Here is a 14,369-nt window from a genome sequence, read left to right as displayed (position 1 = left end):
TCCACGGGCTTCCAAGGACTACCTCTGCCACTTGAAGGTGCCAGGCAGTGCCAGGCTCCATCTCTCATGGATGTTGAGCCATGTTCGAGTCCTTCCACTTAGTAAGGAACGGCCTCAGTGCCAGTGCCAAGGCCAGACTTGAGTCTTCCTCCTGGAGCTCTAAGTCCCGGTTGCTCTCCCTCTGCTGGCTTGGCCGAACTACCCATGCCAGCAGTCAAGGAAGAGCCAATTCCAATAGGAATCACCCAGGACACCCATAACCAGAGTGGACACTCCACCAATGGTGCGGCCTTGCCCCACGGTTAAGCCCATCCCGAATACCATTACCTCATCCAATCCCCCTCCGTCAGCAGCGAACCGGTCCCAGAGTAATGACTCTGCCGAATCCTATTTGGCCGAAGAACTCAGGGAACCGAGCCGCGCAGCATTAAGCACAGGGATGAGTGCCAAGGCCCCAGTTGTCGTAGCAGCTGGAGCTGATGCCCCTTTGGAATCTTCAAAGGGCTTGGATCCTCCAAGGCCCCCCATGGCATCGTCAAACCGACCTCGGAGAGGTCGAAGGAAGAAGGGAAAAGGGCGTTGAGGTTTTCCAAAACCTTACGAGAGCCAATAGCCTCTCTGCACTAGTGCCTGGCCCAGTGCCACCCTCTTAAAGAGAGTTCTGACCCTCTCCATCCAGAAGAGAGTGCCAGACTTGGCTACTTCTACTTATTTCTGACCTTTTCGTAACTTTCTTCTTTTCTTTTTGTATTGTCTGTATTTAATCTTACTTGGTTTCCTTTCTTCATATTTACTGCCTTGAGGCATTTGTTGTATATTGTATGCTCTGCTTAGGCAGAGCCAAACTGCCAGCTACCCTGGCCTTGTGTAAATTAGTACTTCTTTACGAACTACTGTCGTAAGAGTGCCACAATTGGCACCGTGCCCTATTCTAGGCACTTAGAATTCCATTTAACTGGGGAAAATTTTAGCCAGCAAACGTTGCTATAGCTTTGAGATATTTTCGAAGCCTGGCTCGTTTATACACTAGTTGGTTAGCTGTTCTGATTTAGTGTTATTCCCTAGTCTTTATATTTTGTGAGATTGACCTTGTTTTGATCAAATTTACATTTCGTTTTCTTGTCTGTGTGTGTTATCTTATTTAATCCCTACGAAGAATTACTCCATTAATTTTCCCCTTGTTAGTGCACTAATGTTAGTGCTGATATAATTAATACTGTTAGGTATCGTCTTGTTACGAGACAAAGTAACTTCACAAAACCGTAGGGCCATTAACACACCTGAACATGTCATATTGATCCATCAGGGTAGACAGATAAGATGTGTTACCTTGAACAACTGACTTAGTAGTATTATGTAGGATGTAACTTACCTGTAGGTCTAATTAAATATATAACCTCTCATTGTGGCGTTATATTTTAAGTGTATTTGAATATAGAAAGTTAATTTTTATTCAAATCACACTTCATTTTACTTAATTCTCTGCTTGTCAAGTAAGACTTCATGAATATTATAATTAGCAGATTTTGAAATATTGCTTATAAGTCCACTCAAGGGAGAATGGAAGGCTCAGCAATCTATATTGCAATTGGTCCTTGTTCCTAGCTTGTCTTGTCCATTCCAACCCGTCCAGGGTTGAAATGTCCTCTAGAATGGGGAGGTGTTCAAGATTTAGCTAGAACCAAGGAAAGAAATAATCTTTAACCCAAATTTAATGTATCTATACGAGTTGCCCCTTCGACTTTGGAGGAATCCATTCTCCTTTTTCTTTTTTAAAGCTATCCTCTTCTCCCATTGGTGCTTGGAATATCCCCTACAGGCATAGTGGGAGGAGCTATCCAGGAGAAAGCTTGAAAAGGCCTTGATTCCAGGAGAGAGGTCTCAGAAGACGACGAGGCCTCGGCGAGGTCAAACCACTGGCCCCTTACCAGAAGCCGCTGCCCCACCCCACCTAGTGAATTTAAGCCAAGAAATAGTTTCTGCTGTGCAAATTTCCCTGTCATTTCATTTTACCGCTGAGTGGCCTTTTGATTGATAGAAAACAGTGATTAAAGTTCGCCCTCGTGTGCCCCTGCATTATGCCTATGCCCCCTCTACTTGCAGACAAACGCTGTGCCTGGCTGTGGTAGAACTTGGAAGTCCTTCGAAGCTTGCCATTTTGCTCCGTTGCGCAATTTTCCTAAACACGTAGCCGGGCTGCTCCCCCATGTGTTCGGATGGACTGAGAGAAGTTCACCTACCCTTGTGTTTCCTGGACCTCTGTAAATTTATGTAAATACATTGCTTTTAAAACTAGAGTCCAGTTTTTATGTAAATTCCTCCCTCTTCAGTAAACCCGGCCTTATGCAGGAGAAGTTTAGTTTTTCAACCTTTTGTTCTTTGTTCAAACCCCCTTGTCCTCTAGTCAAGGCCTAAATTTTCAATGAAAGTGCATTTTCTGGGAGGAGACGAGGTGGAATTTTGAATAATATATATATATATATATAATTATATATATATTATATATATATATATATATATATATATATTATATATATGTTTCTTCTTATGCTAAAGTTTCAACGAGATTATTAGGGTCAGAAGGCAGGCAAAGTGACTGAATGATACCTTAAGCGAATTAAAGATGACGAACTCAAGATGAAGTGAGGACAAATGGTTTGGACATGTCCTCCTCCGCACAACTATGAGGACAAATGGTTTGGACATGTCCTCCTCCGCACAACTACGGGCAGAATAGGGCGTGATATTGTCAACCCCTCTCCGCTCAGCACAAGTAGAATTTAGATGAAAACGATGAGATAGGAAGCGGACGCGAGTGAGACAAAAAACGCACAAGTGGAATAATTTTGTGGAGACAATTTGCATCGTACGCTGCTGCTGATGACGGTGACAAAAGCATTGATAAATACGAGAACTACAAAGCTAACTGGTAACCTGGCATTTGCTCGAAATTTACTGATCTTAATTAAAGGCTTTGCCAGCTATAAACATGCTAAGATCGTGTGCGTATCAAAACTCGTATAATTAAGCATATTATGAAGATATATTGGCAGTTAGGAAGCAAAGGAGCAAAATCTAATGACCTCTAATATGGAGGCGAAAGAGAGGCACACTTAAGACTCAATAATTATGCATTAACTAGACCGAAAGGACCCCAATTACAGAGTAAGAGAGCTAAAGGCATTTCTCCTCCGTACCGCAGATATAATATGACCTAGGCCCACATTTGACCCTGATATTGCATTTAATTTGACTACTATGTTACCGAGGAGTTGTACTTTAAAAATCTCAATAGAATATATTCCTTTAACCTTCACAGAAATAAACGGAAAATAAAACAGTCTCGGACCTTTCCAGCAATTCCAGGATTTCTTTCCTCACTGTATCTTTTCTCTTTTTCTTTCCTGCCTCTAAACCAAAATCCTTCTCCGCCTCCCTACCCGGTGACTGTGTAGCAGGCCACCCCCTACCACGTCCCCCGCCTCTTCCTCTTCTCTCTCTCCCTCACTTCCAATTTCCTTTTCTCCTCCTCCTTCCCCATAACAAAGATCAGTGTAGCAAGTTTTACGTCCGCCCAAGTCTGGTCGGGCGTAATTAGAGATGTGAACTTGGCAAGTAGATTCCTTAGACTCTGAGGAGACTCCTGGAGGGGGGTGGGGGAGGAAGAGGAGAGCTTTAATGGCAGATAGCTCTAGAGAAAAGAAATGAAAAAAAGTAAAGGGGAGAGTAAAAACAACCCGAGTAGAAAAAGGTAATAAGTTGATATCATCGCACGTCAAATAAAGGCACAGGTTATAATAATTATGACGATAATGATGATGGCTTTCTGCCGTTAATTAGGAGTTTTTGCGATTTAGTTTGTCCGTTACGGGATATAAATGCTTCAGCCATCAAGACATGAAGTCATCAAGACCTGGGTTGAACAGGAATGTAGAATACTTACAAGAGGTTTACAACCTTACTCCGCGTGTACTATTTGACATCAGATAGTCGATGGCTCTACTGGCGACACTTTTTCTGAGGGAAAATATCTGTTAGCTTAAACATACTATATCACTGATTAATAAAATTCTGATTTTGCCAACTTCTGCCAATGTGATCAATTTAGGTTCACTATTTCATTTATATTTTCTTTCAGTAATATCAAGATAGCATTCAGAAATATTTCCTTTTTTCGCACACATTATGATGCTGCCACTTTATCTAAATATAAATTGATAGCAACAACAAAATGGGAAGAGAAAAAACTGAAAATAGTTCCACGCTTGAAGCCACATTGGAGTTCTCTGAAAAATCTTTAAAATGGAATTCTGTTCGTTAGTTTTCACGCAGTCCTGCCAACTGACAAGCTGACATACATAGAATTTCTCCCTGCGTTAGTTTCTTCTGCTCCCATATTTATATGGTTCCTACTTCTTGTGGCAAAGTTGTTATAGTTGATTTCCGTCCCTTCTGAAACTACACTCCCCTATCACAGGTTGCTAGTATGGTTTGGCATGTGTGACCATTATAAAGGCTCTCCAGCTGTGGTATCCTCATTTGTTTATCCAATATTTTCGAAATCTATTTGTTCGCTCAGTAGCCTTTGTGTTTCTTGGATGCTAGCTCTCTTCCCTGTTTTAATTTTTATTGGTTTACCTCTGTAAGCAGCATGGGAAACTTAGAACATGAGACAATGTGCCAAAATGAGAACCAATGGACTGGCCGACTAAATGAGGGTTAAAGACAAGTTACCTTCGTCTTCTTGCAACGGTACACCTTTTTCTTGGCTTTTCGGGACAAAAAATGAAAATCCCTTCAGAAAACCCAATTTTCTAGGAAGACAGGTGATAATGATTCACTTCTACACGTTTTATGTAATGATACTTAAAAACATGGTGATGATAATGATTCACTTCTACAAGAGTTTTACGTTATGATACTTAAAAACATAGTGATGATAATGATTCTCTTCTACAAGAGTCTTATGTAATGACACTTAAAAACAAGGTGATACACGTATGGAAGTATCCCTTACGTATTGCATTTGATTTACAGAGACTACGGGTCATTTTGCAAGGAAATTTTTTCCATTTCTTTTCACATCAATATATAGAATACTAATTCTAACCAATGAAACAATATTTTTATTTGAATCCAACGATTTTCAATCTAAATCTCTAATCAATATTTATTTGAATCTTAAACTCTTCACATACTACTTTGCTATTTCAGTGCCACGCGTTCTAGAGTAAAAGCAGACAGACAATTCACCTTCATGGCTGAAATTTAAAAGATTGTAGTCAATGAATCATTTTGTTTCAGTGCCGAAATTGTAAGGTCTTTGTACAGCCTTCCCCCAACCTCAACCTAAGCTATAAAGTATATAAGACAAATACTAAATGGCTACCATGATCCACTGAAGTTTTATTTTGCTGAATATTAGGTGATGAGCCAAGGAACATAATAACTGACGAAGTTAAATTCAATTTATATTTATAATCCAAAGATTCTCGAACTTCTTTAAATAATTGGATCCCTCTCTCTCTCTCTCTCTCTCTCTCTCGTCTCTCGCCTCCATCTCTCTCTCTCTCGTACTCTTCTCTCTCTCCTCTCTTCACCTGTACTCATATAACGACAATAGCAAAGCTGTAGTAATATCACCCTCTGTTACTCTTGATGAATTTGAACACAAAGTTAAGTAAATTTAAGCAACTCCTTGGAGCTGTTTTCCATCTAGAGGCTTCAGCATAGGTCCTAGGGTTCCATTCGTCTACAAATTTTCACTGTTGCATTAGTCAAGAAATGCAGCTGTCACTTTGTATGATGGAGAAGATTCGATATTCTAGATAGTCTTACGGTGTATTAGTGAAAGAGTCGGGCAAACAATTTCAGTGCACCTTTGAAAATATACAAAGCTGGTGAAGATTTCTTCAAAAGGACACCGATTAGGAATATGAGATAAAAGAAAAGGAAATAAAAATAAATTTTAAGGAGAGAAATATTAGCAGTCAGTGAGCGAGAAATAGAATACGAGATGAGCCGGAAGCAAAATTAAAGTTAGTACGAAAGCAAACAAAGAATGCCTGGGAGTATTGCACATAGCAAAGGTTTCGAAAAATCATACATATAAAAGAGAGAGAGGGAGAAAAAAAAGATTACATAGTGAATGGGAAGTTAATCTGCCGGTGAGCTCCCTCCTCTTCACTTAACGGTTCCAGAATCCTCATCTTGGAACATCCACCACATCCTTCCAAGTGGAAAATTTTATTCCAGGAGTAATTCCACGAGGCGCTCTGTTACTATTACCCCTGGAATTCGACGGTATTTACAATGGGGTGGGGAGGGGAGGGGAGGGAAGGGGAAGGGACTAGAAAGTTGGGGGATGAGACCCCCTCATCCGAAGTTCCTCTCCTTCTCCTCCCTAGCAAACGTACCATTATCGTTGGATCACTACATTCCAACCAATGAAAGTGTTATGGAGATAACTTTCCCCTCAGTTTCCCCTTCAGGAAAATCTCCCCTCAATTGTATCTCTGATAGTTCTCAAGATTTTCAGAGTTTCTTTGGGGTCTCTCGGATGGTTCTCTTTCACTATCATAGTGGAAGTTGATGTTCCCAAAACAGATAAAAACACGTGAACCGCAATATATATATATATATATATATATATATATATATATATATATATATATATATATATATATATATTATATATACGCCCTGTGGTGGGGGTGTAAGAATACTACCACCGTAGGTCCTGCGTGTCGTAAAAGGCGACTAAAGGGACAGCTGCTGCCCTGTTGGATTACTTTTGAGTAAAAGGCTAGGCCCACCGCCGATAACTGTGGAAACTGCTGCCTTGCAGTCTTATATTTTAGTAAAAGGCTAGGCCCACTGCCAATAACTGTGCAAACTGCTGCCTTGTAGTCTTACTTTTGAGTAAAAGGCTAGGCCTACTGCCAATAACTATGCAAACTGCTGCCTTGCAGATAGGCTTTTTAGTAAAAGGCGAAGCCCAGCTCCAATGACTGTGGCTGATGACAGCAAGGGCATGCGGTCGTAAAACCCCTTTGCCAAACAATTAACCATGGTGACGTTTTAAGGTGCATCAAGTAACCGAACCCTTAATTATTGTAGGGATAACGGTGGGAAAGAAGAGGATATGTCTTCTTTATCACCAGCGTTTCCCATCCTTATTTGCGGTTGCTGCTTGTTATTAGTCTTCTCCATTTTCTGCGATCATGCACCATTACCTCACTCACGTTCCTCTCCCACATGTCCCTGTTAACTTTGTCTGTCCATCTCATTTTTGGTCTACCTCTCCTCCTTGTTCCGGGTACTTTCATGTTCATGGTTCATATATAATTAAAATCAATGGTATCAATTACAGGAACTATTTTCCTATCAGTATTTTATGTCTATCTGAGTATCCTTTTATGCTTGGGCAGAATTTTAAAGGATTTTTATAGACAGCTTGTGGGTTCTCTTCCACTTACTGTCAAAAGCTGTTTCTTTGCCTTGTGACGATAAACTCAGGATTAGATTGCCATTGACAGACCGGCTAATTTAGTTTCAAACCGCCTTATTTATAATAGTACGGACAATTGTACTATGGCGGCCTAAAAGTGTTGGTGAAGGGTAATAAGAGGTTTGGTGTACACCTAAAGACTCGAACTTACCAAACGGGATGGCTAACAGTAGGGGACGTACAGATCTTATTTAAATGAATTTGACGTTGTGACTAAGTGAAAAAAAAAATATTTACCATTAAATTGTAACGTCGTGTTGTACCACTATATGTTTATCTCAGGTCTCCTTAACAGGCATGCCGTGGGACAAAAGGCGTGAGCTAGGTACCTGCCTCTCTTGGTAGTCTTGGATTGTATTTACATATTCAGTACAGACATAGCATTCAGAGGTCATTCTCCCATGCCACATGGTCTATACCAGTAATTCTGTTAGTGTGCATTATTATTATGTTGTTGTAATGAATACTCTAGGACTGCACTATCTGATGTCAAATGATATGAGATTTCTGATCATCTACGACCAGATCCTCCAGCAGCCCACGTGACATTTCAGAAGCAAGAGCCCGTAATGGCTTAAGGCCACCTTAACCTAAAACACTGTTATTTTAGTTCCGAGGCTCTGGCCAGAGGTGAATAAGAAGATATTGCCAATGAATGAAAGAAAAAATTCAGTCATATTCATATGCTTTAGAAGTGTACACCAAAAAAAAAAAAAAAAGTTATAAAGACGAATAAGAAATATCAGCGTGAAAAATTAATTAAAAACATGTGCCACTGACTTTAATTAGAATTATGTCTACTTATATATATATATATATATATATATATATATATATATATATATATATATATATATATATATGCACGCACGCGAGAGCACACAGATACATATATAATATATATATAATGTATAAGTGAATCATCAAAATATGGAACGTGATGAATATACAAATAAAGGCAAATGCCAACAAAGAAAGTGGTTGTAGGCCTTTCGATATAACGGCCCTTTAAGCGCAGTCTGTTATCACATACACCATCTCTTCACCCACGAATAAACAGTCCATTTGTGTGTCAAAGTGTATTTATCAAGCTGATATACTGAGTGTACTGGATAGCGCATATGAAACCAACACCTGGTAAAGGATCTTACATTCTTTCATCTTGACTGGTAGGGGGACTTTAAATTATCAATGTCAAATGACAATCTAAAGTATATTAAATTGATTACAATTACTCAAACCGAAAAATTAGTGTTTTAAGTGTGATTGTATTTTAATTTACGTTTAGATAATGATGTTTAGTTGTGTATCGCTGTACAGTACAGTTTTCTTTATTCATTTGAAAGTTAGCGGGAACTTATTTATTTAGAACTTCAAATACACGTTGAGTTTATGAAATAGAATGTGAAAAGCTGATGTAGATGATTGTAATCTTTAAAACAATACCCAAATTCAGACAAGCATATTATTACTATATATCGCAATACAAATATAGCCCTCTTTTGCTCCATCTCTGCTTACATAACAGAGTCAATTTCTCACATCATCAACGCAAATACGATGATACTCTTATCAGCAGACAAACAACTGCCACTACTATATATAACTTTGGTAAGCATCAGAAGACAGACATACTGACTCATCCCGGTAAATATTACCAGCTTCCTCATCCACATAACCAACGCAATTTTATTTCAAATTTACCACTGAAATCGTGAGACATTTCTTTATTCATCAAAGCTGATCAGATCTTTAAAATTTTCTTCTTGTTAAAGTTCTTTCCTGAGTCATAGGCCTTCTTCCATTCAAAGGCGAGTCATCACTTACTTCGTGGTCAAGCCCTACTCTTCTACCTCCCTTTTCCCCTCTTCCTGCTTTCTTAGCTCTGAGCTAAAAAAGGGGGTCAGGCTGCCCATCCCGCTGCATGCGCTCTCGAAATTAAAATGGTGAAGAACGGTTTCACAGAGCATACTCGGATTTTAGAAATACAATAATCAATAACATCGACACGACCCTTATAATGTTTAAAACTTTTTCTCCACTTTGCGATGGCAAAAATTAAACATTTCTCTAAATCACTACAAATCTGATCTATTTTCCTGAAGAAATATTGAAACCCTGAATATTTCTTCCAGTTACAGAAATGCAAAACGTAATCAAGTCGACGAGGCAGCGATAACAAGGCAGAGCCAAACAAAACCTCCCATGTCAGGAGAGGCGGATATAAAAGGCAGCGCTTCCGCCCCTCGAGAAGACCCCCTCACTCCGACCAGGGCCTTAGAAGAGCGAAGGAGAGAGAGAGAAGGGCTTTAGCCTGTTTCGGGGGTCCTTCAATAAAAGGTGGCGGCGAGACAATTGTTCAAAGCTCCGTAAAATGAAAATAATTTTAATTAACAACGCCTCGTCCGAAGGAACAATAAGGGCGACTCCTCCTCTTTGTTATGTGACATTCTGGGCCTTAATTGCGTGCTTGGTCAGATGAATTGTTTGGTGTAATTGATGATTACGTCTCAGGGAGGAGATTGAGAAAAAGAGCAACAGAAAACGGGAATTAATGGCGGATCCGCTTTTTATAGCTATCTGCCAACCATTTAGAAAAGATAATTGACTTTTTTAGTCCTTCTGCCTCTTTCGGTCCAAGGGCCCTGTCTCCAACCCCCTCTCTTTTATTAACTAATTTAGCGAAATGCCATCCGGACCTTTTATATACACAACGACGCGTCATCTTTCCCCCCATTTCTGAAGACAAGTCATCTTTTTCCTCTTCTTTTTATGTTGTCAAGAGTTTGAGGGTTCAGAGGTTGGTGTCTGTTTCTTATTCGACAGAAATACTTATCTTCATCATCGCAATGCGTGTAAAGGATAAGAGGCACGTCATCAAAAATCAAGCGCGTGAACATGGCAGCATTTTGCAAAGTGCAAAAAGGCAGGCCCCACCAAATTTATTAGATTGGAATGTGCCCCTGAAAACACATTCCCGGAGAAACGAAGACGCAACTGTAACACGGAAAACTATACTGTTTTTCTGAAAGCGACTGTTAATACTGGTATTATGGCATAATAACTAACAAATATATTGTGTAAGACACAGAAAGGTAATTAAATGACATTTTATGAAAAGGTAATTAATCCATATGACACTAATCTTTTGCGTGTACATGTCTGGGAGCATAAGCTACTATAGACATTTAATGATAATATACCATAATATTTCAGAGTTACATAAGGTTCCCCCTGAATATCGAAGAACCTTTTTAGGATGTGTCAAAAATCATTCAGCCTTCAAGAAGTTATCCTTCCACAGGATGGTGGTCACATCTGTATATCCTGTTGGTGTGTAATAGTATTAAGATGTGCTTCTATTTCACTTCAGCCATATACCACTTTTAATAGATTTCTTACAAGTAATTCACAGAAATTAGGCAAACTAATTTCTATGTTACGCTGCCAGTGATGTAAAGCATTAAATACTCAAATTCATCATAGGATAACACGACCATTTTCAGCTCTACAAAACACGGTACAAGAATATATTCGAACAAAAGAGGGCAAGAAGATTTGATAAGAATGAGAAAAACTTTCATGACAAATAAGTATTCTCCATAAACAAATTTCTTTTAAACTTACTGCTAAGTTTTCCCGTAATTCTGTTACCAGGCAAACAGACAAATGGGACCGAAAACATCACCTCACTGACAATGGTATCAATGAAAACGCAATACACTACTCTTACGAAGTACTCAAATTTTCTTGCCATTATTAAGCAACATTGCATCTTTAGTATTGTTACTGCATATAAAAAGGCTGTTAGTTTGCCATTAAGAGGTGACAGAAAGAAAGATGGATAAAAACATTCTAGTAGTTCTGGCTTTACAAACCTAAGTGAAAAACCAAAACCAAGACGAAACTACATCTCTGTTTTATATGCCATGCATACACACACCATATTAACAAAGAACTATAACAAGAATCAATCGGACACATTTAAATTCGTAAATAAGAGCAGACTGATTGACAAAAACATGCATACGTTCAAATCCAAAGAGGCTTACAGTTATCAACTCAATCCGATGGAAAGCACAAAAATAAAAATACATTTACCATAATTAATTATGATTTCTTTACTTTGAAGGAATGAAATTTTGAATTAATAATAGCAAATATTTACCATGAAACTGTGAAAATATGATATAGAATACATCAAGGACGGGTAAGTAGGAAAATGCGCTGGATTTCACCTAGAAATGTTCGGGACAGAAGTAGAGTTAGTAACAGTGGAAGTTGTGCCATCATGAGTTAGTTATGCGACACTTTGTTTACATAATGGCAGACAAAACGAAGCATCAGTGTTTCATAAGCTCAGCTGAAATTTATAAGCACACGCAACGATTGCATGAGTCATAAAGTTACAACGTGTCTGACACTGATGACCTGCAAAGGAGAGCCAGAAGCTCTTCGGCCGACCCAACTGTAACCGAGGTCCAAGGAGCTGTGAAGCCAAAGTAAACAATTCATTTGAAAGTGGAAGGGAAGGGAAGGCACTGCAAAAAATACAAGGATTTCTTCTAGTCATCCGATGAACTGTTTAACCCCGTGATATGATGGCATGAAATTTGACGGACTACTGATCTTACATACTTGCATTTTCCTTCTTCTTCTTCTTCTTCTTCTTCTTCTTCTTCTTCTTCTTCTTCTTCGTCTTCAACCTAGCTGTAATCCATAGCAATCAACCTGCTAATAGTGCGTGTATTCATCCCGACAACAAACTCATTTTCACCACATATTGGCAGAACATCCGTCCAGATCAAACTCAAAGGGAGTATTTCACTTGAATGACTTCTACGCTAAACTATGATGTACCGAAATATATCGGTAGGCATAAATAACACGAAATCCCCGAAAACAATAAAAAAAAAGTAAAAAATACGCCGAAGCAATTGACTTTCTGTATAGCATATAATGCTGTAAGAAACTGTCATCCGCGGCCCATGAACTTTTAAGTCACGGCCAGGTGGTGGCCTAATGTTGTTGGCACCTGAAACGGTACCAGACGCACGATCATGGCTAACTTTAACTTTAAATAAAATAAAAAATACTGAGGCTAGAGGGCTGCAATTTGATATGATGATCATAGGAAATTGTTGAAAGTCTGAGGGCAGACAGAAGTGCAGACGGGCAGACAAATACTAGTTTTCTTTTGCAGAAAACTCAAATCATCAGTTAGACCTCCTTCTGAAGAGGTCAGGCTACAATGGAAAATATTCACAAATTACTTAATTCATGGTCATATTACTGATGTGAGAATAAAAATAATAACATTTTTCCGCAAGCCCTACACCGCCATGGAACCATGACTGGGAAACAGGCCTTGCAAGCAGTCTGTATTAGAAGTCAATACTCACAATTGCTCCAACATCCCATCCTAAGGCTTTCTCATACCGTTGCCTGTAACAGCATATGCACATCACGCGTGAAAGAGAGAGAGAGAGAGAGCGAGAGAGAGAGAGAGAGAGAGAGAGAGAGAATGCGTGCTTCCCCGCACGTTGCCCGGTCGGGGCAGCCCTTAAGCCTGCAAGGCCGTTTGGCGGAAGTTAGAAGAGAAATTTAGTGAAGTGCAAAAGAAAGTAAGATGGCCGGTGATGACCTCTAAACTGAACCAAGATACCGAGACGATTCTCCAGACATATTACTCAAGCCACCTCTACTCAGGAGGTATCAATTTCCGATTTTTTCTTTTGCTTTTTGTGGCCTTGAAAGCATCGGTTATTTTGTTTCACTGAATAAATACAATTCGTTAACATTCACTTCTAATCCTCGACGTGTTTTCAGTAACTGACATACCTGGATTACATTCTCGCATTAGTACATCCAAATACATTCTGAGAACCTTTTACTTATTTGCATTTTCTTTCTTTTATCATATTTTGAAATATTCTAGAAATAATATTTCGCAGGTCAGATTCGATCCTTTTTATTTAGTACCTCTCTTAAAAGCCGCGCTAAAGTAATGCACCCCTTCACTTAATCCCTTCCAACTCGAGTCATGCGACTCCATAAAGGGTTAAATTTGTAGTTGTTCCTCTTGCTGACATCGGAACTTAAAAAAAAAAAATAACTCAATAATAAGAAGAATACATCGTCTATTCTCTCGGCAATTCATGATAATAAATCGCTACATAGCGCTTTATCGGCTTCTTTGAATACAGACAATTAGAAATGTATATAAATATAAAAGCCTATCCACTCACACGCAAACATGATTTTTCATTACGAAAGTTAGTTGCATATCTGCAAGCATTGTATTGGCGATATTCATCCGTCCGTATATATTGCATGTGTATGTATGTATGTATGTGTGATATATAATAAGTACACATATACCTGTATATAATACATATGTATATGTAACATAAATAATATATATATATATATATATATATATATATATATATATATATATATATATTATTATATATATATATATATATATATATGCACACATACGCATACGCACACGAACATACACACGCAATTTGCACAGAGACGAAATGCTATGCTACCCTCATCACTCACCAGGCGATACATCACCGTAACACGATTAGCATCCAATCTGAAAGGAACGTGGAATGGGTCATTCTTCCCTCTGTCCATGTGGCGTCGCTTGGACCCTGGCAATGGGAGGACCACGGCGATATCATGTGTACAAGAGAAGAAGAAGAAGAAGCAGAAGAAGAATGGGAAAGATGGGGGACGGGAGGATACGCTAAATAAAGGGAGAGGGACTCGCGTGTTTACTGTCTCCTTATTTTGCGCACTCGGCCATGACAGATTCCACCTCATTAGCCAAAATCAATTATAA

At 39.0% G+C, this 14,369-nt stretch overlaps 1 protein-coding gene across 1 annotated transcript in view; it reads left to right on the top strand.

Annotated features, from left to right (window-relative positions):
* Positions 1-280: 280 nt before the first annotated feature.
* Positions 281-14,369, top strand: part of LOC135216520 (uncharacterized) — a 23,966-nt gene continuing 9,877 nt past the window's right edge. Inside the window, exons 1-2 of the mRNA XM_064251893.1 lie at positions 281-519; positions 14,087-14,306. Coding sequence (XP_064107963.1) covers positions 281-519; positions 14,087-14,306 — 459 coding nt within the window. The remainder of the gene's footprint in view (positions 520-14,086; positions 14,307-14,369) is intronic.

The sequence above is a fragment of the Macrobrachium nipponense genome, chromosome 6 (genome assembly GCF_015104395.2).
Source record: "Macrobrachium nipponense isolate FS-2020 chromosome 6, ASM1510439v2, whole genome shotgun sequence".
Lineage (NCBI taxonomy): Eukaryota > Metazoa > Arthropoda > Malacostraca > Decapoda > Palaemonidae > Macrobrachium > Macrobrachium nipponense.
This window is presented reverse-complemented; position numbering and strand designations above follow the sequence as displayed.